The 27623-nt window shown below is 46.3% G+C and overlaps 1 protein-coding gene across 6 annotated transcripts in view; it reads left to right on the top strand.

The window, feature by feature from the left end:
• The window catches only part of LOC117397428 (amyloid beta precursor like protein 2), a 45852-nt gene that overhangs the window by 2744 nt on the left and 15485 nt on the right, over positions 1-27623 (top strand). For all 6 annotated transcript variants that reach the window (XM_059009716.1, XM_059009714.1, XM_059009717.1 and 3 more), the window contains exons 2-3: positions 20015-20188; positions 23681-23810. In XM_059009716.1, the coding sequence (XP_058865699.1) occupies positions 20015-20188; positions 23681-23810 (304 nt within the window). The remainder of the gene's footprint in view (positions 1-20014; positions 20189-23680; positions 23811-27623) is intronic.

Raw genomic sequence — 27623 nt, 5'->3', positions numbered from 1 at the left:
TCCCTCCCAGTCCCGCTGCTCTCACCACTAGCCCACACTGCCTCCCTCCCTCCCAGTCCCTCAGCTCTAACCACTAGACCACACTGCCTCCCTCCCTCCCAGTCCTCTTCTCTCACCACTAGGCCACACTGCCAGTATGTCTCTGTTATTAAATCGTTTTGTTTAACTGAAGAAGCAGGTTCTTTTTCCTGGAGTGTGTTCTGTGTCCTGGGAGTGTAATGAAGGAGTGAGATAATGTGCTGCTGCCTGCACGCTGCCCTTGGGGTGTTTCTCTGTGTACTCTGTGAATCACTGGCCGCTGTACTCCTTCTCTCTAGGGCAGTGATTCCCAACCTGAGGTCTGTGAGTAAACTCCAGGTGGTCCACAAACAACTCCCAACATTCATTTAAACCTGTTTCTACACGATCACAGGTTGTGCTGCTGCAGTATGTATTACTAAGCAACACAAACAGCTTTAACCATGTGATATATAAGATATGTGTGGAGTCTGCATTCCCCCCCTTGTCTGTTTTCTTTGAAAACGTGTGTTTATAACTGAAACCGCTATCTGTGTGAAAAAATACTAAGTAAATGACTTGCACGTTTGTCTTGTCAAAACGAGACTTTTTATTTTAGCCAGTAACAGTGTTCATGTAAATGCACGTCTCTTTGGTATGATGAAACTGGTAGAATTAAGACTTGAACCCAAGTCTGTGCTGCCGTGTGCTTAACCTGTTGAGCTATGCAGCCCACTGCCTTGTTGCTGAGCTCCAGATTCCTCTCTTCACCTCTGCAGCTGCCCTTCATGGGTCGGTGGGTGCTCCTTGGCCGTGATTCTCATTGGAAGCACGTCACGCAGACTCTCTCCCATCCGTTCTCATTAAATCTACATGTAAATCTCAGTCCTCTGTGTGTGCAATGATATGTCAAAGAACATATTACAAATCAAAGAAACTGGGCAAACAGAGCTTTAGCTGAAGGACTCTCTGTCTCTCTCTCTCTCTCTCTCTCTCTCTCTCTCTCTCTCTCTCTCTGTCTGTCTGTCTGTCTCTCTGTCTGTGTCTCTCTCTCTCTCTCTCTCTCTCTCTCTCTCTCTGTCTGTGTCTCTCTCTCTCTCTCTCTCTGTCTGTCTGTCTCTCTCTCTCTCTCTCTCTCTCTCTCTCTCTCTCTCTGTCTGTCTGTCTCTCTGTCTGTGTCTCTCTCTCTCTCTCTCTCGCTAGTTATTCAGAGCTGGCACTAGATGAGATGGAATTTGGTGGGAATGAGATTAAAATAGACACTCCACATATTGGGTGATTTTGAATTGGTTTTGTTCTTGTCTCCTGTGCTACAGTGTGTCTGCATGCGTGTCCTCTCTCCCTCTTCCTCTCTGGCACAGCTGCTATTGTTGACGCGAGGCGCTGGTGGAAAGCTGTAGCTGGCCTGGTTTGGAGAGAGGGAGGGAGGAGGGAGAGAGAGCGCTGTGTACACAGGTACAGGCAAGCCGCTCTTGTTTGTTCAGGCACACACCACCTACAATCCAATTAGTTCCAATCTCTCTAAAAATTGCAGACAGTTGCACTGGAGGCAAAGCTGTTAAAATCAGTGTTTTCTTTTTAGTTTTTATTTGTGCTACCCAGCTGGGAAATCATTTCGAAGACGTGTGATTGAGAGGGAGAGCGGTTGTCTCGGGTGCGCTGTGCAGCTAGAGCTGTATGTTTCAAAGGTTTTGACACCAAAGCAGTGGGATGGGATTAAAAGGAGGGCGGTACAGAGTAGCTCGTTCTAATACTGGAGATAAAGAATTTCCTTTTGTTTCCAAGTGCTGTTAAAGACACTGGGCTCCTCTTCGCTTGAGATTCCTCTGCAGTGTTTTTATATAAATGTCATTGGTTTTGAACACAGTGGAAGTTTCCAGAAGGACTTCAGACCCTCCCCCCCCCCCCCCCCCCCTCTCACCACCTCCTTCTTACAGTTCCAGGGATGTGTTTCAACTGAGCCTTTGGAAAGCATGGCCGGCTTGTGATTGGTTCCTGTAACAGGACTTCGAAAGGACCGATTGGAAGAGAATTGAAAGAGCAGGACAATGGCACTGAATGGGTTCAGAACCACAGTTTGAATGAAATGAATTGATGGCGACGCAGTAGCTTCAGTTAACATGGAGGCTCCTTGGTTCTGATGCAGTCCAGGGCCCATGTTCCCTATATTCCAGTGCTCCAGTGGACAGTCATTTATTTCCATCTGTTCTGTCAGGAAACCGGATGAGCTCATCATCACCTTCCTAACGAGGGCCCTGGTTTTGTTATTCCACAGGTTTATGAATCCCTTCCCTCTGTAGTGGCCCTGTAGTCTAGTCTCTGCTTGGTGACTGATCGCTCACAGCTTCTGTTTTGTAAACCATCGCACAGTAAGACTACACTAATTGGCACCCAGGGGAGCGTTCGGATAATTTCGCTGCAACTGGCATTGTTTGACTTTCCCAGTCAGGAAAATGTACAATTCAACCCCTTTCTACCTGTACACCTAAAACCTGCAGCCCTGCACTGTACTGTAAACACCAGAGGTCAAGGGCTGGTTGCTGCATGTTCTGTAACAGCAGAGCACAGCACACAGTGAGGCAGGTTAACAAGGGTCAGTCTGGCGAGCGCTGTGTTCTGTATGCTGTATCTTTCTGCTTGTGATGCACGCTGGAAAGGGAAGCCATTAATCTGGGTCTTGTGGTTCCTTCCTAAGCCTTCCCTCTTCCTCTAAAATACAGCAGATTTAGAGAAACAGCCTAGCTTTCTGTTAAAGGACATTTTAACATATGTTCCTGTTAATGCTTGTCTTTGTCACTGAGTTTATTTTGACTTCAGCTCTATTAGGTGTGTTAATAGTTAAGGAAATGTATGGAAAGAGTCTGAATTTGTTTAAGCAAATACTGCAGGTGGCTTGCAGCTGCAGGCTCTCTTTTACAATGCGTTTCTAAAACTGGTGGCTCATGTGCTCGCCCTGGGGTTATGTGTTGAGTTCTCTAACAGGGGAAGCTGCTAGGTCATGCGTTTGTGTTTAATACACTCCGTTGGTGTGCTAGCGGTTGTGGATCTGAGGCACGTTTTTAGAGTGCTCCCTATGCTTTGGCAGCCCACTTGTGTGAGGAGAAAGAGGTGGGGTCTGAGGGGGCACAGCCTCCTGTAGTGTCAAAACACCCGCGTCCCCTTCCCAGCTGCAGCCACCGCGCTTCAGAATGTGTTGCCAGCGAAGCGCGTGGGTGAATGGAACTGCAGAGCAAGCAGAACGAAAACCGAAATCTCTCAGGCACGCAGCTTTGCAGTCTGCTCAGATGTTGAGTGCAAAACTGCTTTCCCATACCCAACAGGATATTGGAGCGATCATTGCCTTGAGTGTCTCTTTTAAAAGTGTTCTGTGTGATGTGCATTTGATCTTTTTGAAGTGCTTCTCTAAGGGGTTGAAACCCACAGTAGCTGCGGTCTGGGTGTCAGCCTGGCACTGGGTTGCATCCCTGCTGGACGGTGCCCTGCTCCTCCTCATCTCCGCTCTGCAGCTGTCCCTGAGCGATGGGAAAGGACGTCGGACGTCTCCTGTCTCTCTGGGGTCAGATCACAGCCTGTTACCTGCTCCACACCCGCCCGCATCCTTTTTAATGTTCTCTGCCTTTGCATGATTAAATAACACCTGAATACCCCTTTGAACTGCTGAAAGCGTTTCTGAACTTGAAAGAAGCTGTGCTTTTTATTACAAGGAAGAAAAATCGGAATGCCAACAGTATGCAGGGTTAGAAACGAACAAAACTGTGGGTTTGTGCATCTGCCTTTCCCACATTCTGAACCCCAGTAAAGTCTGTCTGGGCCTCAGTAACGGAACTAGCTGTAGAACCGACCCAGGTAACAGACACATATTCAGCAGTTGCCATTCTGGTTAACTGGGCTGGACGCAGGGTCCTCTCAATTGCGTGTATACACTCGTGTGCCTGGTTAGAATCTCTGTAGGTTTTCCTCACATTTTGAATCCTGTTGCCTCATCCAGGTCTCATCCATTCAAAATCAGAATACGGTCCTGCAAGGGCGTGAGCTGTTCTGAGAAGCACTTCTTAGCTTTAAAGTCACAGAGGTGTTTATGGGGTGTAGTGATTGCTACTCTTTTGATGCGTCTTGCTTGACAGCCTTTGCCTTGATCAGTTTCACACAGTTATAATGATGATTCTTCATGCGCTTTTAAAATCAACTCCCTCTTAAAGGTAGACGGTCCCGTCACAAACGTGCCGCTCCTGGCTGTCGTCATACAGGACACAAGCCTTGCAGCACGTCTTATCTTCTGAAGGATAGACGTACTGCAGCCAGTCACAGTGGGAAAGCCAGGTTACTGGAAAAGCACGCTGCCTCTTAATTCCTTGTGTTTGTGAATCATCGGCTCTTTTTTTTTTCTTTTGTGGTGGGGGGTCGCAACCTGGTATAAAAGCACATTTTTGTAAAATGACTTTACACTTCAGATATGCAATAGCTATTCATTTTATTCATCGCCAGGGTTTTAAATGTAGACTTTCGGTATTATAAATTATCTACTTTTTTTAGAAATCGAAACAGTATACAATGTCAAAGCACAAGCTAGCTCGAGTGACTAGCCGTTTCCTCACATTGTGTTTCTTTGAAGCGGACCGTGTGAATTATCGTTCTAGTATTTTACACTAAATCTTGCAATACGAATACGTTGGTAATAAGACACAGTTAAGCAATCGTCCCTTTAATCTAGATTGTTTTAAATACTTTTATATTTTACATTGATTTAAAGATCACCCTACCAAACACGTGTGTGTTCAAGCAATTGGGTTTAAAAAAAAAAAAAGAAATGCATAATTGAAAAAGGAAACGTAATGTGAGGAAATGGCTGTTTTTATACTGTTTTCATGTCATGTCTAAATTACATTTTGTTTATACTATGTGTGTCAGTCATCATGGTAGGTAGGTGTGTGTGTCAGTCTTCGTGGTAGGTGTGTGTGTGTCAGTCCTCGTGGTATGTAGGTGTGTGTGTGTGTGTGTGTGTGTGTGTCAGTCCTCGTAGGTAGGTAGGTGTGTGTGTGTGTGTGTCAGTCCTCGTGGGTAGGTAGGTAGGTGTGTGTGTATGTGTCAGTCCTCCATGGTAGGTAGGTAGGTAGGTAGGTGTGTGTGTCGGTCCTCGTGGTAGGTAGGTAGGTGTGTGTGTGTGTGTGTGTGTGTGTGTGTGTCAGTCCTCGTGGTAGGTCTGTGGGTAGGTGTGTGTGTCAGTCCTCGTGGTAGGTCTGTGGGTAGGTGTGTGTGTGTCAGTCCTCGTGGTAGGTAGGTAGGTGTGTGTGTGTGTGTGTGTCAGTCCTCGTGGTAGGTAGGTGTGTGTGTGTCAGTCCTCGTGGTAGGTAGGTAGGTAGGTGTGTGTGTGTGTGTGTGTGTGTGTGTGTGTGTGTCAGTCCTCGTGGTAGGTAGGTAGGTAGGTGTGTGTGTGTGTGTGTGTGTGTGTGTGTGTGTGTGTGTCAGTCCCCGTGGTAGGTCTGTGGGTAGGTGTGTGTGTCAGTCCTCGTGGTAGGTCTGTGGATAGGTGTGTGTGTGTGTCAGTCCTCGTGGTAGGTCTGTATGCAGTGCTGGTAATCTGAGCAGCAATGGGAAGCCCATTGAAAGAAGTCCCTGCTGTCCGAAGCAATTAGTGTGTGTCGCCCTCAGCAGCAGGACGTGCTTTTAATGTGTCAGTAATCGCCAGGCTGCTGGAACGAACGCCATCTTGTGCACAGCGAGAGCAGAGAGAGAGGGAAAAGGGTTTCTGGGCAAGCGCTGGTCTGTTTAACTCCTAAAGGGATATCATGAATTGGGCTGCAGAGTTCTACTCCTAACTTTTGTGGAAGGTGTTGAGGAACGGGCTTGTACTGACAGTGTTATGGCAGAGATTTCACATTTTGTTTAGTCTGTCCACCCACTGAAATATATTGCAAGAGCTGCAAACTGTAACCCGCCCACGATATGAACCTGCACAACGTAACCTTCAAACTGCGCTGCCTTGCAAGAGAGCAGTAGCTGTAACTGGAGACTCAAATACCCAAGAATGGGCTTTTACCCAAGATCACTAACTGTTCTAACATTGCTTGTACTCGGTATTCAAAGTGCAAGGTACAAAGTTTCACGCAGTTGTGTGGATTAGTGTTTCGCTCGAAGGATCTGGAGGCTGTGCAGTGTTGCTTTGTGAATCCGTGCAGAACACAGTCATGCATTATGAGATGCAGGTTATTTGCTGAGGGACTGGAAGGGAGGGAGGGAGTGTGGTTCAATGGTAGGTACTACTGGGAGGGATGCAGTGTAACCTGGAGAGAGAGCAAATGGGCTTTTGCTTTCTGTATGAAAGTGAATTGAAGTGCCGTTGTCTTTCTGAAGCAGTGGTTCCATGCTGTGCGGTTTCGATGTGAGAGGACGAGGGAGTAGCTGCAGAAGGAATTGAAACCGCTGTGTGTGAACAGATTCGGAGAACAGATCACTAGCTACTTCCTGAGCTCTTCCAGTCACTCTGCGGAGAGAAAGTCCCTTGCAAATGATTCAGTTTGTGAAATTTCCAGCCACCCTTGATCAGCTCTCTCTCTCTCGCTCTCGCTCTCGCTCTCGCTCTCTCTCGCTCTCTCTCCCTCTCTCGCGCAGTACTTTCTCGGCTTAGTGTTAATTCCAGGATATGAAAGATGGCTTTCTGGGCTCTTGAGCTTTTAAATCCTGTACGTGAAGTTCTTTAGCAGGTAGAACTTGTGAAATGCCAGTGCTGGCTGGCTTGGTACGTTTCTTTCACCATAATGAAGCATTTCTCTCAGTCCGGCTGTGATGCATCAGTATTGGTGTAGGGTCTGGAGGAATCGTGTCTGTTTCCCAGAGTCTGATTTAGTAGTAATCATAGACTGTGTCCTGTCTAAGGTAACATTAGTGTGAATCCGGTTCTGTGAAGCCAGCTATTGCTGTGCAGCAGACAATCCGAATTAAACAGCGACTCAATCAAAATCATTTTTATTGTGATCAAGCTGGCAGCAGTGTTTAAGAAGTCCAAAATAAATGAAGCAACAATGTATCTGATATACATTTGCTAGGCTGTCTGCCTTGCACTCCCATCCTCCCACTCTGTCCCAGTCCTGCAGCTCTAACGATTAGGCCACTCTTCCTTTCCAGTCCAGTGATCCCAGTCTTCCCTTTTGCTCTCAGTTTGAACTCAATAAAACCCCCTTGAGCAATCTTGAGGACTAAGTGATCTGGTGTTTGTTCTTGGATCAGAAACGGCTGTCCTGTTTTTATTGCGTTATTCGCTTCGCAATCGCTGGTACAGACTGAGGAGGAGGAGGAGGGAGGAGAGCTCAGGGGGCCGCAGTCCAGCTCATTTGTGCAAATCCCTCTCTTCTGTGGAGAGATTAGAGCCCCGCTCTTGAAAATAACAAACTTGCAGACTCTAATCCCTCTTTAAGAGCCTTTGCATAGGGCTGGACTGCTATTCCCCAGCCTGCAACGAAGGCAGCCATCATACAGGAACAGTGTGTGATTCCCTCTGCAGATTGTTTGTTTGGTTGGTTGGTCAGACTTTGTGTTTTTAACCTGTGTTGCCACCACACTGTAGATTCACTCCCTGTGCGACGAGTATCGGACCCCACCTGAAACACCAAAGCCCTGTAGCTGTATATAGGACTGCCGGGGGGGGTCATAATACCTGCTGCACAGGAAGTTCTTCTGTGGTGTTGTGGCAGGATAAAGGACCAAGTGCCAAAGTGAAAATGCCGTTGCTGAAAATGAGAAGGGACTTGTTATGCTAATGAGGGCTAAGAAAAAAATATTTTAACGCCTTGGTTATTACTCCCTGAAGTCCGGACTTTCCCTGAGAAGTGTTGCAGCTGTTTGATTACAAGGGCTGGTCAGAGAGAAATGAATTGACATGAAGTCACGCCTGAGTCTGTAGTTTACACAGCAATAACGGAGGAACAATTAATTTAACCTCAAGCTCCTGGTCATTAAGAATAAACTAATATTCTGGCATGGACCATCTGATTTCACTTGACGTGTGTGTGTGTGTGTGTGTGTGTGTGTGTGTGTGTGTGTGTGTGTGTGTGTGTGAATCCACCAACTGCAAACCAATTTGCCTCTTGGTGGGATTGTCAGAAGATTAAACAGGCGTGACTCTTGGCTTCAGGGTGGCCTTTTTATGTAGGGTTTAGACACGCTGTTGGGAGGGGCAGTGTGCGATTCTGCATCTGCCCCTGCTTGGCAGTACCTGCTCAGTGTTGAACACATCATCCCACCCTCCCTGGCTCTGCGGTCCAGCTGAGAGACACCCTGCACGTCTTCATCCGCCTCTATCCTGGGGCTATTGACAGCACTGACTTCTCTGCAAAATGCAATGGGATTCCTCCCCTGTAACAAGGCGCGCGCTCTTTCTTTCTTTCTTTCTCTCTCTCTCTCTCTCTCTCTCTCTCTCTCTCTCATTTTTGATTTGGTTCTATTTTTTTCTCTGGATCATCTGGCCGCGGTCATGTAACCAGCCCTAATCGGCTCAGCTATCCAGGTGGCTGCTAAGCTCTAGATGCAGGGATGAGAGGGGAGAGCACAGAGAGCACAGAGCTTTGATTGGGAGTTGGTGGGGCGGTTTTAAAAACAAAAGCATGGTCCCTTTCCTAAAACGCTGTGATTTTCCAGTTCCGGGCTGTGCTGATCCCTTGAAAGTTTGTTTCATGGCTGCTCTGTTGACAGAAGTTGAATAATCTCTTTCTCTCCCTCACTCTCCTCTAAATCTAAAAATAAGGCTACTGAAGCGTACAGTACATGTTTATTTTAAACAAACAGTTGCCGTGCCTCATGACGTCTAAATATACCTTCCTGTCTTGTGTTTGATTCCCATGCTGACTGGTTGCGTTCACCTGCTCTTCAAAGGCATCCTGTGCGTTTCAGTCCATCCTGTCACTAAAGTCCGCTCCACTGAGCTGTCTAAAAGAACCATCATCTGCTCTGGAGAGATGGGGGAACTCAAGATGTTTCAATAGGGGTGAAAGACCGAGAGAGAGATACGCTGTCTCTTTTGCGACAGGTTCATGGTTAATTGTTTTCTATCATGCTACACCCAAAGTACTATACCTACCTACTGCTGTACTGCATTTAGAAACCTGAGCATGGTAACCGATATAGCCAGCTTGTTCATTATTTTATTTGTTTTTTTTAAGCTTGATCTTGGTAAACAGCCCTGGCAGTTTGGAATTTTCCATGACTGCAGGCTACAGTAACTTCCATTTTAACTTCCCTTTTTTTGTCATCTGGATGTTCTGTTTGAATCTAATAAAACATTCCATTGTTCCAAAACATACGGCACTTCCCAGATGAGTTGCGGATGAATCCTCCCTGACATCGGCTCTCGGAAGGCTGCTGTCTTTTGGTTTTTTTTTATTTGACTTCTTTCCAGGAACCAGGGAAGGCTCCACAGCATGCTGTGAGATTGATGCTATGGAATGCACTGCGCCCTGAATGGGAAGCGATTTATCTTTCCGTCTTTTGAAGATCAATAGCATGTGTCTGCAGAACATGACGTTCGAAGCGGAGTGCGCTGCCGTCCTACAGAATAACGCAAGCCCTTGTCTTTCACGCTCTCTGGAAACTGTGTCGCGCTGTTTTCATGCAGCCTCCCTGCACTCCTGCACGTCATCCTTTTATTTCATGTTACAATAGTCATCTTTCATCCCTCTGTCCTCCGAGGTCTGCAAGCTTCATCTGTGCTAGATGGTTCTCTATTCCCTGACAGTACAACAGGCTTGGATGTAGGGATTGGAACCCACTTCAATCGAATTCTGGAGCTGTGCAATTACAGGCACATGTTTTATCTACAAGCCTGCAGAACACAGGACTGGTTTCTTGTATGGATGGAAGGATGGTGTGTGTCTGTGTCTGTGTGTGTCACGATGTAGATAAAGTAAAGCACTCCCCCCAAAACGCTGAAACAAAACCAGCACGAACAGATCTGTGATCACCACGTGGGTCACGCAGCCTTCCAGTGCGTTCAGTGTCGTAGCTGCTTGCACCCGTAGCATTGCCACTGCCGACATGCCTCCTGTAGCAGTGCGTGTTTGTTCCAGTAGTTTGGGATGGGCAGTGCCTTATTAATCTCACTGATTGCTGAGGGAGTAGCCAGACAGACGCTGTTTAATAGCTGCTGGGTAGTAAAATAATAGACCACGTGTACTGAACCACACCTCGGCACGTTCAGCTGTGTGCAAGACCGCCTGTCCTGTTCAGACTGCTCTCCTGGCTTGAGTTTTGAATTATTAGGATTATCTGGGAGCCTCGGTAGAAATGAAGAAAGAGAAATTAAGATGTGTAATTTTATATATGAATTAAACCGTACCACAAGGGAGCTTCTGGAAGTGGAGTGGCCTGGGATGATGGATTTCTGCTGGCTGGTGAATTGCATTGCAATGTAATTGCTGCTCCATTTATCTAAAAGGGATCTTGCAAGTGCATGTGTGAAGGCTTTTACTCAGTCACTCGGACGGAGCGTGCAGGGAGCTGATGTCTCTGCTCAGTACCTGCCTTCTCTGCTCTACTGAAGTGTAATTGATTCCAAAGATGTGCAAGTCTGTGTTTTAAGTATATGAATAGACCCACGTTTTGCTGTGACGACTTCTGATTTCATTACCTGTTACTTTTTACATTGGTGCATTGACTGAATATTTGACAAGAGAATATTAAATCAAGGAATTTGAATTGAATTCAAGCACACTGGAGAAGGCATTCCCAGAAAAGATTATTATTATTATTATTATTATTATTATTATTATTATTATTATTATTATTATTGTTGTTATTATTATTTGTTTATTTAGCAGACACCTTTATCCAAGGCGACTTACAGAGACTCGGGTGTGTGAACTATGCATCAGCTGCAGAGTCACTTACAATTACGTCTCACCCGAAAGACGGAGCACAAGGAGGTTAAGTGACTTGCTCAGGGTCACACAATGAGTCTGTGGCTGAGGTGGGATTAGAACCGGGGACCTCCAGGTTACAAGCCCCTTTCTTTAACCACTGGACCACACAGCCTCCTATGTTGTGTTGATCTAGGTTTTGAATCGTTTTCTGTGGAAGTGTTCTGAAGTTTTTGGACAAATGCCCCGTAGCCTAATTGAATGGAGGAGGGACTGGGACTTTGGAAAATGTTTTACCTGATCATGACCAGGGGTCTTGGGCACTGAGACAACCCAGTAGAGCACACCCAGTACGTCCCACATGCAGCCACGGCATTGTGCTGGGGGTGAGGTTGTTTGCCATTCAAGTCTTCAGACTGGGAGGCTGTAGAATCCCTGTTCAGCAGGAGGAATGTGTCTCGTTTGCCTCCGAGGTTTGAACTGTTGAACTCCTTCAGGCACACAGCACAGGGTTGCCATGCAAATATCTCTCTTCAGCTTTAAAGAAGCGTGGAGCAGCGTCTGTGGTGCTGCTTTCTCCTAGTCCTGCGGAAGCAGTGTGGTTTGTCCTGTGCTGCTTTAATTAAGAGTTCTTTTAGAACAGGCAGCACCCCCTCCCTTCTCCTCCTCCTCCTCCTCCTCCTCCTCATGGCTGAAATACTTGAGATGATTGGGATGGTGGTTTCCATGGTTACCTGGGGCTTGTTGGTTTGGGTCTTTGACAGCTTGTTCAGAAGAGTCTTGAGCCTCCTGAGATTTGAGTGTTTCACAGGCTGTGGGTTTCATATTGTTTTATTGTTGCAGATGCTTCAAGTCTCTTTTTGTCAAGCTTTTGAAGGTCAGGGCTTTGAGGTGCTGTTAAATATATAAAAAGGGAGGCAACGTTCGACCACCTTTTTGGATTTTTACTTTTCAGATCCAGTTTTTATTGGTGTGGATGTTTTTTAATAGGGAACTGCCTATTGCCTAGTTCGAGTTGTCTTGCTGACACACAGTTCTGTGACTAATAAATAGTGACGTACAGAATTTAAAGGGAAGTTTCAAAACTGACTTCACTGGAAGTTTCAAAATATTTTTTAAATGTGACGCCTATTCCCAGAACCGGGTTGTTTTCCACTGATCAAAGTGAAGAATACAGTGGATGGATTGAGGTTACTGATGGCTAAACAAAATGGTGTTTTTTTTTTAATTGCCCAGCCATACTATTTGACTGCAGTGAAAAGTCTCTTGTAATTCACCCTTGACCCCTCAATCAGTAAATCAAATCTAAAATCCAGAGTCTAAATGTTTCAGCTAATGCCTGTGCTGAATGCATCGCACTGGCCCGCCTCTTGAAGTTTTAATGCAACACAAGCATCACCTTCGATCGCCTCTGCGGACGCGTGAACAGGTTAAGGTAAGATTTCCTGCTCCGTCTCCCTGGATATAAGCATTGTCAGGTGGGGTTACTCCTTTACAGAGGCTGGGTTTATCTTTCGGACTTCCTCGGGTACGCAAGCCTCTCCCTGTCAAATTGAGTGAAACCCATGAAGTGACACCATAGATCACTGTCTTTGCTTGATGTTTTAACTGGCCCGGTCTGTCAATACTGTTAATCGGCCTCTCTGCGTGATCTGTTTGCCTTCCTTCCCCTGGGATGCTGTAATGAATACAAGAGTTGCCAAGGGGTCAAGAACAGTGCGCGGTTTCTGGGGTAAAAGTAACTGCGTCGTGAGACACTGACTCTATTGTCTGCGGCTCTGGAAGCCTACAGCAGTGTACAGCACTAGCTGTGATTGCACTGGCTTCAGCGAGGGCCGTCCTGTTCATTAGAGTAGATTGAGCTGTGATTGCGCTGGCTTCAGCGAGGGCCGTCCTGTTCATTAGAGTAGATTGAGCTGTGATTGCGCTGGCTTCAGCCAGGGCCGTCCTGTTCATTAGAGTAGATTGAGCTGTGATTGCGCTGGCTTCAGCGAGGGCCGTCCTGTTCGTTAGAGTAGATTGAGCTGTGATTGCGCTGGCTTCAGCCAGGGCCGTCCTGTTCGTTAGAGTAGATTGAGCTGTGATTGCGCTGGCTTCAGCCAGGGCCGTCCTGTTCGTTAGAGTAGATTGAGCTGTGATTGCGCTGGCTTCAGCCAGGGCCGTCCTGTTCGTTAGAGTAGATTGAGCTGTGATTGCGCTGGCTTCAGCGAGGGCCGTCCGATTGTGAAAATAACACATGTTTTGGCATTATTAAAAGAACCCAGACATTTTCATTTTCCACAATTTAATTAAGCCTTGCCTGCATTCTCTAAATTCTGATTGGAAATGAATTTGAAAGGATGCACCTAAATGAGATTACATGGGAGTTAGTGCAGTGCAGTGCAGTGCAGTGCAGTGTACTGTAGTGATCTCTGGCGTTCAAGCTGGTAGTTTCATTCACTGGCAGTGCGTGGGTCTCTTCGTTTTGTTAGTTCAGTCTCTTGAGAGGGGGGTAGTAGCCTGTGTCCTGTCTCTCTCCTCTCTCCTATGCAGTCCCAGCAGGTGCGGCTCGGAGGTGATCCTCTCTTTCCATCTGCTGATCTCTGCGGGAGCCACTGCTTCCCACCTGCTGTGTCTGAGACTGACCACTTCCCTCCCCTCCGCGCTCGCAGACTCACGACACGACGATCCCCGGCACGGACAGTGTCACGCCCCAGCAAGCCACTATTCAGTCATCTCCTTGCCTGCTGTGATGGGCTGAGGCCATGGCTTTACACTTCGCAGTCTGGCTCTGAGTCTTGCCTAAGTCAAGTCCGGATCCAACAAAAAAATAAATGCATTCCCAGAGAATAGTTGCAAAGTGTGAAAGGCATAGCAGATGATTTAAAAGCCCTGGTACTCAGGGGTGTAGTGACAATGCGATGCTGCAGTGTAGCCGGCCCTGTGTTTGAAATGGCAGCCCTGGGAAGAGTTTCCTGTAAAGTGCTTCCTGAGCTGAGATTCTAACATCCCACTGTTATCAGCAACGAGGACGTGCTAATTTGGTTTGAAGTTTGTTCCCCCATAGCGAAGGGGTCTTTCGGGTGCTGCCTGTGTATCCAGCGGTGCAAGTTCATCTTTTAGTTGAAGCTGGGATGAAGGCTGCAAAGTACACGCAGGGACTGTGAAACTGAGAGCGACACGGAGACCACTACAGCTTTAAGGAACGTCATGTGGTAGAACGCTGAAAAGGATCCTTTTTAAAGATTTATGATGCTGTCGGAAGCTATTTCCAATCGTAAGGGCGTTTTAAAAATAAATCTATATAAATAGGGTACACAGAGCCGCGCATCGGTTTTCCAGTGAGTTGGTTTCTGATTTGCATGCAGAGTCTCTTGTGTTGCGGTGCGTGGGTGGGAGCGTGTGTCTTTTGCTCCTCTGTTTTGCATCCGTTCTCCCAGCGCTGTGTTGCTGATGCCCGCTCAGCAGGTCTGATGTGACGTGCGGACTGGATGGGCTCTGAGCTAGTCTGTGGTGGCCCCAGGGAGGGGTCATGTGACGGGAGCGAGGTCAGTCTCCTCTTCATTGTGATGGGAGCTGTCACTGCAAATAGGTCATAAGAAGCAGTAGGGCTGAATACACACTTTGGATACACAGACACACACACACACACACACACACACCAGAGACACACACGCTCCCTCATACTCTCGCACTTTTAGTGTTGCATATAGTCTGCTCCCAGGATCCACTGCTCTGTGTACTGCATTCTAGAATTGAGAGCTCTGTTGTGTATTCTAGAACTGAGAGTGCTCCGTTGTGTGTTCTAGAATTGAGAGAGCTCTGTTGTGTATTCTAGAACTGAGAGCACTCTTTTGTGTGTTCTAGAATTGAGAGAGAGCTGTCGTGTGTTCTAGAATTGAGAGAGAGCTCTGTCGTGTATTGTAGAATTGAGAGAAAGCCTTGAGCTGCCTTTTGGGGAGAGAAACAGTGAGAGAAAGGAGAGAGAGAGATGTCACATTTCCTTTTCTTTCCCCTTGCTTTCCTCTAACTCTTGGCAGTGTTTTCATTCAGCCAACACCTCCTCCTTTATCTTTACAGTGATGGTGCTAGCTTGCTGCCAGCACCACCAACTGACAAAATGGCTCCTCCTTGGATTCCCAGTAGGTTGTTCATTTTGTGGGGAAATTACTATTTGTTACAATTTTAAAATGCATTTTAATATGACCTATTTCTTTTTGTTTTGTAACATCGTTTAACACCCCCCTTGGATTCCAGAGCAGAGGAGGGCGATTCAGCAGAACGAGCAGCACGTGCGGTCGCTGTGTCTAATAAACAAAAACTGAAATTCAACCTTTTGAAAGCAGTCAAGCATGGTGTGCTGGGCTCTGTTCCAGCAGAAGTAGGTTATTCAATAACATCTTCAATGCAGGCAAAAGAAGTAAAGAAAAGGCTGCTTTTTTATCTGCAGGGCTTGTATAAAAGCCTTATATAATCACTGGAACGCTGCATTGCATAACGCTGTTTTATTAGGATGGATCTCGACTCTCAAGTCTGCAGTTAGTGGCCAGACTCTGTCCATGCAGCATGCATTTGTGGGTTAGCTTGGAGACGAGCTGTGCTATGCAGCTACAGTGGCGTTCGGCTGCTTCTGATTTCTGTACAAGTTGTTGTTTTTACATTGTGAAACTGAATTAAAGGGGGCATGAGTCAATCTTGTGGGTTGCTTGTCGGAAAGTGTATACGCTGGGGACAGAGCTGTAAAGGAGTGATGCTGGAGCAGAACCGACACTGAGACCAGCACTGTTTACATCTGTACAGTGAGAAGAGGGTACACTGGTGCCCCACCTATACTGTGTGCTGTGTGTGTGTCTGTGTGTGTGTCTGTCTGTGTGTGTGTGTGTGTGTGTGTGTGTGTGTGTGAACTCCCGAAGCAATGTGAAGAACACAGAACCTCGCCTCCCAGTATGGTTCTAACTTTGATGTTAAAAACATGGTTACAGCAGTGTCTGAATTTGGAGCCAGATAAAAATGAGGCTTTTAATATCTTTCCAAAGAGGATGTTTAAGCCCCGACAGGAGAGGGATTTACATTTTATTATTATTTTCAACACCAGCGCAGACGCACGCACACAACGCGCATTCGGCTTCAGAATTGAATTTGAGCCCTGCGTGGTCTCACTCCTGGCAGTGCCGTCTGCTTTGCTGTCTGTGTTTCCGCGAGGTTAGGGGGTTGGATGCATTTTAAATTGGTTTGGGTGTTTTGCTGAACACAGTAAATCACAAACATGCGCTTGCAAATGATTTCTGTCCTAAATCTTTTCCGGATAGCTGTGTGTTACAAACAGCCATTCAAGAGAATGTATACGCACTTGCACAGGCCTGTGCGTGGGATAAATGCAAGAATATGTTGTTGCAGGAGTAGTTCGGCTCTCCTTTTATTTTTATTGTTTGCACCACTCCTGTGATCCTCGGCACAGTCTTCTGTTCTCTGACAGATGATCAGCTCCTCTGGTGGGCAGTTGTTCTGCAGCGTGTGTTTGCTCTACAGAAGCTCCCCTGTGCCCAGTGATTGTTGAAGCCACCTCCCTTTTTAATCAAGCTGCGGCTGGTAGACTGAAAGCAGGGTTGGCTCTCTCTCCCTTTGCCCCGAGGACTGGAACACTGGAAAGTGCTGGAGCTGTTGGCAGCCTCCCAGCCAGGCTTCAGTACCCAGCTCTCCTGAAACCACATGCGCTGTGGTTGTGCGGAGAGATTTAATGCGTTTCACCCAGTGATCAGCTCAAGGCTGTGTGCTGATTTCTTTTAACCGATGGCACGCTCTTGCTTTCTCTAATAGAGAAAACCAGGCACAGTGTTTACTGAACACCAATGTCTTAAATTATACAAAAGTTTTCGTTGACTTTGATCGTGTAGATTTTGATGCCTCTGTTAGGATCCTGGGTGCTGTGAAAGCCTGTCCTGTTCTGATCCATTAGGATCATGGGTGCTGTGAAAGCCTGTCCTGTTCTGATCCATTAGGATCGTGGGTGCTGTGAAAGCCTGTCCTGTTCTGATCCTATAGGATCGTGGGTGCTGTGAAAGCCTGTCCTGTTCTGATCCATTAGGATCGTGGGTGCTGTGAAAGCCTGTCCTGTTCTGATCCATTAGGATTGTGGGTGCTGTGAAAGCCTGTGGGAGGGTGCAGCTGTGCCTGTGATTCAGAGCTGATCCCTGAGGAGGGGAGGCGTTGAGGCACGCCTGCACCTGTTTTAATAACACGATGAGTGCATCAGGGTGGAGGGTAAGCCAGTGCTGTCCGAATACTGGGAGGAATGGGAGGTGACAGAGTGATTCACAGGAAAGGCGAGCAGAACTTAGAGAAATGTTTCTCAATGTTCTCCTCTTCTTTTTTTTTTTTTTTTTTTTTTTTTTTTTATATAACCTTGTGTGACTGCTTATCAGTTATCTGGGTGTGTGATTCAAGTGCACTTCTATGATTAATGATTAACAATGTAGTTCAGAATGGCGATTGCGCTGCACTGTTTGTGCTGTGTAAACATCTCAGAGAGATGACATCACTTCCTCACCACAGTGGGGCTTGGTTAGGGTAATCGGACAGGAAACGGTCTCTTATCCGGAGTCTCCAGATTTGCACTGATTTCTTTCCTGTGATTTTTGAATACAGGGTGGGAATAAACTTGCTCTGGTTGCATTCAGGTGGAGAAACCAAATAACGGACAAGCGAATGACCAGATTACCGCTGCGGACCTTCGAGTGAGACATTGTCAATGCAGATTACCGCTGCGGACCTTCGAGTGAGACACTGTCAATGCTTCTCGGCAGGAATTAGATTCACAGTGGCCTCTATGTGACATGAACACCATGTTAGGGCATTGGTAGTTTGATCATGCGACTCCCTGTGTTACTGACTGCATCCAGACTAGCTAACAATCCTTTTCATAAAAATGACTCTTTTTCACAAGAGCCCCACACTGGCAGGCAGGAAGGAAGGAAGGAAGGAGGTGTTGTCGGGTCGTTATTTTTAGCCACGGTCAAATCAGAGGTCTTCAAAACCTTGTACAGTATATCCCCTTCAGTCACAGCGTGTGCAGTTGTGCCATGCTGAGTTTGTCATGTATCGGTTCTATAATGCACATGTGTGGTGCACAAGGTTATGGCAGGTCAACTTCTCGAACTCCATAGAGTTCACACAAACTGTTCTAGAACTTGATGACGGACAGGGATGTGAGATCCGAATACCCTTCGTGTTTATAGACTAGAACAGGGAGGACCCTGCTGAGCTGCAGTCTGCTCCCTGCCAGCTGAACAGAGTCCCTGATTTCTGTTTCCGGAAGGAAGGATCACATTGCCTGCTCAGGAATGGCTGGCCTGCCATATTGCTTTAGACCCCCCTGCACTAAACTCCGCTCCGCCAGTTAATCACTGCCTTGGCTCTGGTGAAGCACCTGTCTTGCCGCCTGTTAAATTGCTAGAACTGAATGTAGCTGGAAAGAAGAAACAGACAAAATTCATTTCAGAAGCGGGAACTCTTTGACAGTTGTCTGCTGCTCCATGAAAATTCAAATATCCTCCTATAAGTCTCCTAAACTTCTCTTTGCTGTCCAGTACGTTTCATACACCTGTAAAAACACAGAAAGGTGAAGGAAGCCATAATAGAAAATCAAAATAAAACTGCAGGTTCTGTATGTACAGAGCTTTTTCTTGTACAGTGTACATTTCAGTATATAATATACTGTACAAGATTGACTTTTTTTTTGTATATGAATTAGTTTTGTGTGCGGTGTGGTGAATGTGTCTGCAGCTTTAAACTGTAGCTTCCCTGTGTGTGTGTGTGTGTGTGTGTGTGTGTGTGTGTGTGTGTGTGTGTGTGTCCTCCCTCAAGCCTCAAGGACACACCCTGCAGGACTACAGGAACCCTGCTGTCTCCATGCTGGTTGTAGTACCAGTGCCAAGCTCTCTCCCTAATCCCAGGGGCAGCTTCCGGGGAGGTTGCGTCTGGTTTACCTGTGATCATGGCTTCCAGGACCTGTAATCTAAAGTGAGGCATGCAGAGCACTCGGAATTAAGAGAGCAGTGTGTGTGTGTGTGTGTGTGTGTGTGTTCACACTGTGCTGCGGTTATCAGCAGCCCTTGTGATTTCTTTATATTTGGAAATCCTTTTTATATATTATTATTGATGGATGAAATGCTAGCCGTACCAGTCCAGAGGTCATAGACAAAGACAAGGCGAGGCGATGCCTTTTATTGGACTAACTAAACAATAATTAACATCAATCTCTCCTTTTTCTGCTTTCCCCTGAAGAAGAGACCTTTGAGGTCTCGAAAGCTTGCGATGTTAATTATTGTTTAGTCAGTTCAATAAAAGGGTTCACATCTCCTTCTCTTTGTCTTTTATATTAGTTAGAAGACGCGTGCAACGTGTGCCTTCCTGGTGCAGCACAGAAATAAAGTGTTTAACATGACCTCTATTCATCATGCAAGAATTAATCATGGATTTGAGTAGAAACCATAACAAGTCGTTGTCATGCTGTCAAAAAACCTATAAATACCTTCAATGTTTTGACTCAAACACAGGCTCCCTTGAGAGAGATGTACAACATATCGAAACGTTGGGCAGCTGGTTCTTTCAGCTAATATATATATATATAATATATAATCTCTCCTGCCCCTGTGGGACTGTCGGTAAGGTTCACCTGGATGTTCTGTGAATGTCAGTTGGCTTGTTCTTGGATTAAAGGTCTGCTGCTCAAATATTCAATTCCAGTCATGTGGGATTAGAGTTGCAGGGGAGCTGAACCAATGCTGGAGAGGGGTGTTTTCATTCCACCCCCCACGCTGCATGGTACGGTCGTCCTGATTCTAAATTGTTAACTCTAGATAATACTTTACATAAGTTATTTTATTTTTTAAACAGCTTGGTGCATGGGTTACCCAACCATTTTGTTGACGCTTGAGATCTTTGGAGACCCTACTGGATACAGTTTAGGGGTAGCAATCGGCTACTGTGCTAAGAACTGGACAAGAATCGATGTGTCGAATGACCTGTGTGTTTTCTTATGTTCTTGTGCTAATGTCACAACTGTAGATCTCCTGTGCTTTTAACATGACTGCTGCTGCACAAGTGAAAGGAGAGATTGCTGTCTGTCTCCTCTCGCTCCAGTGACCCGGGAGGTTTCCTCCGCTCTGACGTCTTTCTCCTCTTGTCCCTCGCAGGCTCTGGCAGCGAACGCAGGCACGGGGTTTGCAGTGGCCGAGCCCCAGGTGGCCATGTTCTGCGGGAAGCTCAACATGCACGTCAACATCCAGACCGGCAACTGGGAGCCAGACACCTCGGGAACCAAGAGCTGCCTGGGAACCAAGGAGGCCGTGCTGCACTACTGTCAGGAGGTAAGACGGCGGGACACCGGGGCATTGTGACATCACTTTCAGAGCTGAGGACAGGCAGCCAAGAGTATAGAACTGAAGTCTGCTCTCCCTTAAATCGCACATAAACCTGCGAAAACAGCCCCTAATGTAATAGCTGTGGGAGTCTTATTTCTAGAGCTTTGTATTGAATAGTTCAGATGATCGGCTGATGCATTTGAAAAGTGTTTTTCTTCAAGCAGCTGTAGCCTGAATTAAATCCGCGCTCTCTTACAATACTTCCACTACTAGATCCTGTTTACCCCCCCCCCCCCCCCCCAGATATCTCCTTCCCTTGCTCAGATCAACAACTCAACCAGACTGCTTGAATAGACTTTCCTCTCTCGCTGGAACCCCATCGTGTTCCTCTAATTAGATTGTGATGATATTCCTGTTCCCTATCTCATGCAATAGTGTGCTTGTATAAAGGGCTTCAAAAAGGGCTATTGACCTTTTTTTTTAGACAAGAATGAAACAATTAAAATAAGCCCTTTTTGTTTTCTGTGAAGCGATCCCTGCTCTGCTGTTTTCCGTTAGTCCTGTATTTGGAGCGTATCACTCCGTCATCAATTTATTCAGCTGGATGTAATGAACGCTTGACTGATACCTTTATAGAAACGGGGAAAGTAAATTGAATAAAACGGCAAATAACTTAATTTAAAACTGTGCTTGTCTGTCTACAGATATCGATTTAGACATTGATTAGACCTTGTTGATTTGGGCTCATTTCACCATTGATTAGACCTTGTTGATTTGGGCTCATTTCATCATTGATTAGACCTTGTTGATTGGGGCTCATTTCATCATTGATTTAGACCTTGTTGATTGGGGCTCATTTCATCATTGATTAGACCTTGTTTATTGGGGCTCATTTCACCATTGATTTAGACCTTGTTGATTTGGGCTCATTTCATCATTGATTAGACCTTGTTGATTGGGGCTCATTTCACCATTGATTAGGCCTTGTTGATTTGGGCTCATTTCATCATTGATTAGACCTTGTTGATTGGGGCTCATTTCATCATTGATTAGGCCTTGTTGATTGGGGCTCATTTCATCATTGATTTAGACCTTGTTGATTGGGGCTCATTTCACCATTGATTTAGACCTTGTTGATTGGGGCTCATTTCACCATTGATTTAGACCTTGTTGATTGGGGCTCATTTCATCATTCCCATTGAAACAATTTAAGTGTCAGCTGCTTGCATTTGTGGTGATTTTGATGCTCTCCACAAAGCTATAAATATGCAGGATAAACAAACAAACTTGTGATTTTTACTTTTCTACTTTTTCAGCATTACACAGGAATCGTTTTTATATAGCCTTTATATTTTAACATGCATACATTCTGTGTGAACCTGGGGCCAGAAGAGGCTATAAGGTCTGGTTGTGTTTTCCAATTGGCTCCAAAGATATACAAGCACACATGTCTTAAGATTAATCGTGTTTATTCTTAAAGTAGAATGAATTCAATTGGAATTGAGCAGTGTGGTTAGTGATCTGCAGTGTGTATTTCACTGGGGAGGGAGGGAGGGAGGGAGGGAGGCGGTGGGGGTGTGGTTCGTGATCTGCAGTGTGTATTTCACTGGGGAGGGAGGGAGGCGGTGGGGGTGTGGTTAGTGATCTGCAGTGTGTATTTCACTGGGGAGGGAGGGAGGCGGTGGGGGTGTGGTTAGTGATCTGCAGTGTGTATTTCACTGGGGAGGGAGGGAGGCGGTGGGGGTGTGGTTCGTGATCTGCAGTGTGTATTTCACTGGGGAGGGAGGGAGGCGGTGGGGGTGTGGTTCGTGATCTGCAGTGTGTATTTCACTGGGGAGGGAGGGAGGCGGTGGGGGTGTGGTTCGTGATCTGCAGTGTGCATTTCACTGGGGAGGGAGGCGGTGGGGGTGTGGTTAGGGGTCTGCAGTGTGTATTTCACTGGGGAGGGAGGCGGTGGGGGTGTGGTTAGGGGTCTGCAGTGTGTATTTCACTGGGGAGGGAGGCGGTGGGGGTGTGGTTAGGGGTCGGCAGTGTGTATTTCACTGGGGAGGGAGGGAGGCGGTGGGGGTGTGGTTAGGGGTCGGCAGTGTGTATTTCACTGGGGAGGGAGGGAGGCGGTGGGGGTGTGGTTAGGGGTCTGCAGTGTGTATTTCACTGGGGAGGGAGGGAGGCGGTGGGGGTGTGGTTAGGGGTCGGCAGTGTGTATTTCACTGGGGAGGGAGGGAGGCGGTGGGGGTGTGGTTAGGGGTCTGCAGTGTGTTTCACTAGGGAGGGAGGGAGGCGGTGGGGGTGTGGTTAGTGATCTGCAGTGTGCATTTCACTGGGGAGGGAGGCGGTGGGGGTGTGGTTAGTGATCTGCAGTGTGTATTTCACTGGGGAGGGAGGCGGTGGGGGTGTGGTTAGTGATCTGCAGTGTGTATTTCACTGGGGAGGGAGGGAGGCGGTGGGGTTGTGGTTAGGGGTCTGCAGTGTGTATTTCACTGGGGAGGGAGGCGGTGGGGGTGTGGTTAGGGGTCGGCAGTGTGTATTTCACTGGGGAGGGAGGGAGGCAGTGGGAAGGTTACATGCATGAATCTCTGGCTGGTCGGAGTGAATCAGTCTGTGCTGAGAACCTGGCTCAGATCGATGATCATTGTTTTAAAGAGAATGAAGAAAACCAGTTGAGGAACATCGTCTCTTCTGTAATGGCTGTAGTCAATAGCCTTGGATTCACGGTGCAGCTGTAAATCTACACTAGCCTTCTATTTTATTAGGAGTACGCTGTTGCTCAGCATTGTAGAGTTTTACCTCTTGGGAATTTTTTGTGCATTGCAGATACAGTAAAGCAATAAACCGTCATTTTAAAGAGTAAATGGTTTTTATGCAATTTCAATACTAAAAGGGGACTTGTTTGTTAGTATTTCCAGTCCTGCTTGTTTTGCACACACTGCATTCAATGCATCACTATACTAGAAATGACTTGTAATGTAAAGGATGTTTCTGTTTTAAACGGCTAGTAAAATATACCATGCCTTTTATTTTTATTTTAGTTCAAATTTTTTTTTTATTTTAGTTCAAATTTTTTTTTTAAAGATGCAATTTGCATCCGTGAAACCGGATCCCCACGAACCATTTCCATAAAGAAATGTATTTTAATGAGCTGCTGTTTTAAATAACTAGACCACTGCAGTTCGAATCCTCTCTCAAAATGTCTGCCTCGCACGACATGGTGAACATGAGAACTGCCTTGACTTTGCACCGGTGGTCACCAAACTCGTATCCCCTCCCCCCCACCCACCCACCCCCCCCCTCCTGTTTTGCTTTGCTAAAATCTGATCAGCTGTGCTTCATACAATTGCAGGTATGTCGTGATGCAATGTCTTTTTATTCTAGGGATCCTGGTGTGCTGGCTGGTATTGCACTAGGCTGCAGCTCAATAAGCAATATGTTTGGCGAATGTGCTCATTGAGAAGCTCTCCGCTGTGATTTTATTCATTTTATTTCTTCTTAACGTTGCAGATGTACCCTGAGCTGCAGATCACCAACGTAGTGGAAGCCAACCAGCCAATGAGGATTGAGAACTGGTGCAAGAAGGGGAAGAAGCAGTGCAAAGACCACGCCCACATTGTGGTCCCCTACAAATGCCTGGGTGAGTCCTGCTTGTGATTTTAGCTGCTCCTTATCCTGCCTGGCATTTTACACACATGTAACAGATACACGATTTCCTGGCTGATTCAGCTAGAACTATTAAACACTCAATAGAACTAGAATCAAACACTAGAAGAAAACTGATATGTACAGTGCCGGGGATGGGAAATAAGACTCCTACTGCATAGCAGTTTCATCCATTCCGGTTTGTACTACAAGCTTGTTTAAACCCAGTGTCTGGGTAACAAGCTCAGGTGTGTTCTGTTAAACTCTTAGTAAAACCAGGAATGGATCAAACTGCTATGCAGTGGGAGTTTTGTTTCCATCGCTGAATGACATAACGTTTCTGGAAGTCATCGATTCTGCTTGAAGACCATTGAAAGGCTCCTTGTAGGAACGATTTATTTCTTCCTCCTGCAAGTCCTGAGCGATTTGAATCGACTAGTGCCTGTACTGCATTATTTCTCCCTGTGTTTCTGAAGCTCTGAAGGGCCATTCCGTCCTTCTGATTGATGCTGCTCTCTGCAGTCCCAGCGATTTGCCTTCCCTTCACTGAGCACCAAAGCGCTGCTCTGAATGGACAAAAACACAGCTTTGTATTTTACTGGGGCTACAGCAGGACTAGATTGAAACAACACCTGGAAATTGTAATCCTAAGACTAGTTAACTTTCCTCCCACCCAAATACTGCGTACAGCACCCTTGTCACTTTCACCGTTCCAAGATTCAATGCACCACTTCACAGCAAGCCAATGCAGTGACCTTAAAACTGGAGAAATATGCCAAAAACTCTGTGTGTGAGTCAGTTAACAGCCATAAAAAAATAAATAATGAAAGAAAATAACACATGGATCCTTTTAATCGCATAGACTTGCTGAGTGGATTTCTACTCGACTTTATCGTAAATGTTGTTTTTCTGAAACTGGTAAAAATGAGCTGGCTTGCTCGCTAGCAGTGCTTTGTGAAACGGGCCCTGCTGGAGTGCCATTTCATTGCTGTGCAGTGAACCTCTTCCACAGCTGCAGGACCCCGTGTGTACAGTGGCAGGGTGGTTTTCAGATCTGGTGTTGAATTTGTGCCTTGATGTAGAGAGCAAGCGTTTACCCCCCCCCATCCCTCATGAAGCGGTGTGCTTTATGGGATGGAAAAGCCATTAGCACTGTCGCTGAACTGTGAAATGGGCTGACAATAGAGCCGGCAGTGCACGGTGCAGAGGGCTGTGAGGGGATTTGCTGACGGCGCGGATTTCTGCTGAACTGACACCAGCTTTCATCTAGTCGTTTATTTTATTTTCTCACTTCTCATATTGATCTACCTATCTATCTATCGATCGATTGATCGGATGTCTCCTGAGCCTCACTGATGCAGAGCTATACAGCAGCACTTCAGTAGGAAAACATCGTAAAATCATTTGAGTAGAAAAAAAACATTTAATTTGCGATCTAACTTCCCTCCTATAAGACCGTCCCAATGTAGCAGCTCATACCCTGGGGCCTGTCTGTCTGTTTGCTCAGCTGGGTGGGTCAAAAGTAAGACTCATGACTTTCCCCCACAGGTCAGTCGGTCAGCCTTGGACATGGGGTTGATCAGCGTGCAGCCTGGTTTGCATTGTAACCCTCTCCTGGCTGTGGGTCATGATCCATGAGGAGAGGTCTCTGTTAAGTTTACTTCAGACCAGGGGTCCCCGAGTGGCTCATCCAGATATAGCGCTGCTGTGGGGAGCGCAGGATGAGTCACTCAGCTGGGACGATGCCAGTTCACGTCCAGGCTGTGCAGAGAGACTTTGCTGCAGACTCAGAAGGGGGTGTCACATTGGCTCTGACGTTCCTGGGGTAGGGGGTGGGAAACTGGCAGGGATTGCTTCTCCTCATCGTGCAACAGCTTACCCTGCTGGGCAGACAGCGAGCACGTTCAGAGTGGATAAGAGGCAGGGCTGATCTCTCTCTTCCAGGATCGGTAGCCCGCCCACCTCTGCTCTGGATTGCTCAGCGTAAAAGCGATTTCTGGCTTTAGGCTTGCGAGATCGGAGGACGCTCACACACCCTCAGAACGTCTGTGCTGTGTGGGGCTGCATGAGGAGAAAAAACATAATCGTACGTTCCAAACTGAGGGGAAAAAAAACACCTAATAATTAGTCACTCTAAATTTAAAGATAAAAAAATGTTTTTACTTCAGACCTAGATCCCTTCAAAGCCCTTATTGTGATTCTGTCAAGCCTACACTCTCTCTTGTATTATCTACACAGCAACATGTGACAGTCTGTGGGAAACCAGTATTCATCTTATAAATAGAACTGTGGAGGCCAACCATCTTAACTACTGCCTTACCCGTCGTCAGAAACCACAGCCAAGTATTTGAATGCAATCTGCAGTGTTTTTTTTTTCTTATTAAAATAAACGTGTGCAGACAAAGTATCGTCTATTAAAGATTAGTAATCTGAAACCAAGGAAGCAGAAATAACCATCCCAGCAGAATGTAATAAATCCAGACTTTACATTAACGTTGCATTGTAGGTCTCCTGTTTTCCAATATGACCGTAACGCACAGTCGGACACATCCTGAGGGTTTTTTTTTCCCATAGCAATTATTGAAGAGAAATATCCCAAGCACTTTGTCCCCTGTAAGCCAGTGTACCTTGTTAGCCAACGACATGAAGGCTTAACGTCTTATTGTTACATGGAGATGGCTTGTTAATGTATTGATGTGACAGCAATGTAAGAAGGTGATGCTGACGTGAACAGGCTAATGCTGGAACATGCTACCCACTGAAATGGTGCTAATTGTCTAGATATCAGGTGCCTCTGCAGACCATTTTAATATGGCAAGTCGTTTTCTGGTATCTTCTGAACAAGCTTGAACTAGCTTTAATTAAAGGCTGTTGATCATCTGAGCTTGATCTGCATAGTTAAACGGTCTGGGTGTCGAGAGGGAGGGGGGGCTGGAACACACAGAGGACTGAAATATGTCCTTCGCAGGATAACGAGCCATAACCTGCATCCATTGTGTTCAAATGGAAGTGGGACATACTGGTACATAGCGACAGTCAAATTTCTATAGACCAGCCCCAGATTATAAAACACTCTAACTTGTGCTCTAGAATGCCCTTGCCTGTGCTCCTTACAGTCGTGCGTGTGCGCCTGCATAGCGGTCAGTCCAGTCACACTGCAGACAGTAAGGGTGCAAGGCAGTCTCTGGGTCGTCTGCTTCACTGCTGTATTTAGCTTGTTCGTGTGCATTGACTATTTGCTGTGGGGGGCTATTGATTCCTTGCAGCCTGATCTGTTTAAATAAATACATTGCAGAAGTGGAGGTTGATGGAGAGCTTTGCATTGGGAGAGAACGGGACGGGCAGGTAGCCACTGCAGAAAGCACCACGGTCTTGTGAGGATGTGCGTTCTCTGCTGGCGCAAGTCGCAGGACGATTGCACTGCTTCCCAGCTTTTTGGTTGAACATGAGATTTATTAACTTGCATCTGTGAAATAGATTGAGGGGTGTTATGACGGCTCGTTGCAGTTTTTCATAATTAAAAAGCAATTATCGCTTTGAAATAGGCTTACCTTCCCTGAGAGAGATCCTCAAATGGTGCACTGCTCCCATGTGGGGAACTGAAAAATCTATGAAATCCATTACCGTTTCCATGATTTATTTAGCTTCTATAATTTGGTTCTTATATACTGTAGAAAACTAAACTGCAGTTCAGCTGGATTCCTATTATTTATATCACAGTACAGAGTATCACATTACAGAATATCACATTACAGAGTATCATGTTCCAGATAAAAGCAGTTAAAAATCAGTTGCAAAAAAATCATTC

This window comes from Acipenser ruthenus, chromosome 39, assembly GCF_902713425.1.
Source record: "Acipenser ruthenus chromosome 39, fAciRut3.2 maternal haplotype, whole genome shotgun sequence".
Classification (NCBI taxonomy): Eukaryota; Metazoa; Chordata; class Actinopteri; order Acipenseriformes; family Acipenseridae; genus Acipenser; species Acipenser ruthenus.
The sequence above is the reverse complement of the archived record's forward strand: the minus strand, read 5'-3'. Positions and strand labels throughout refer to the sequence as shown.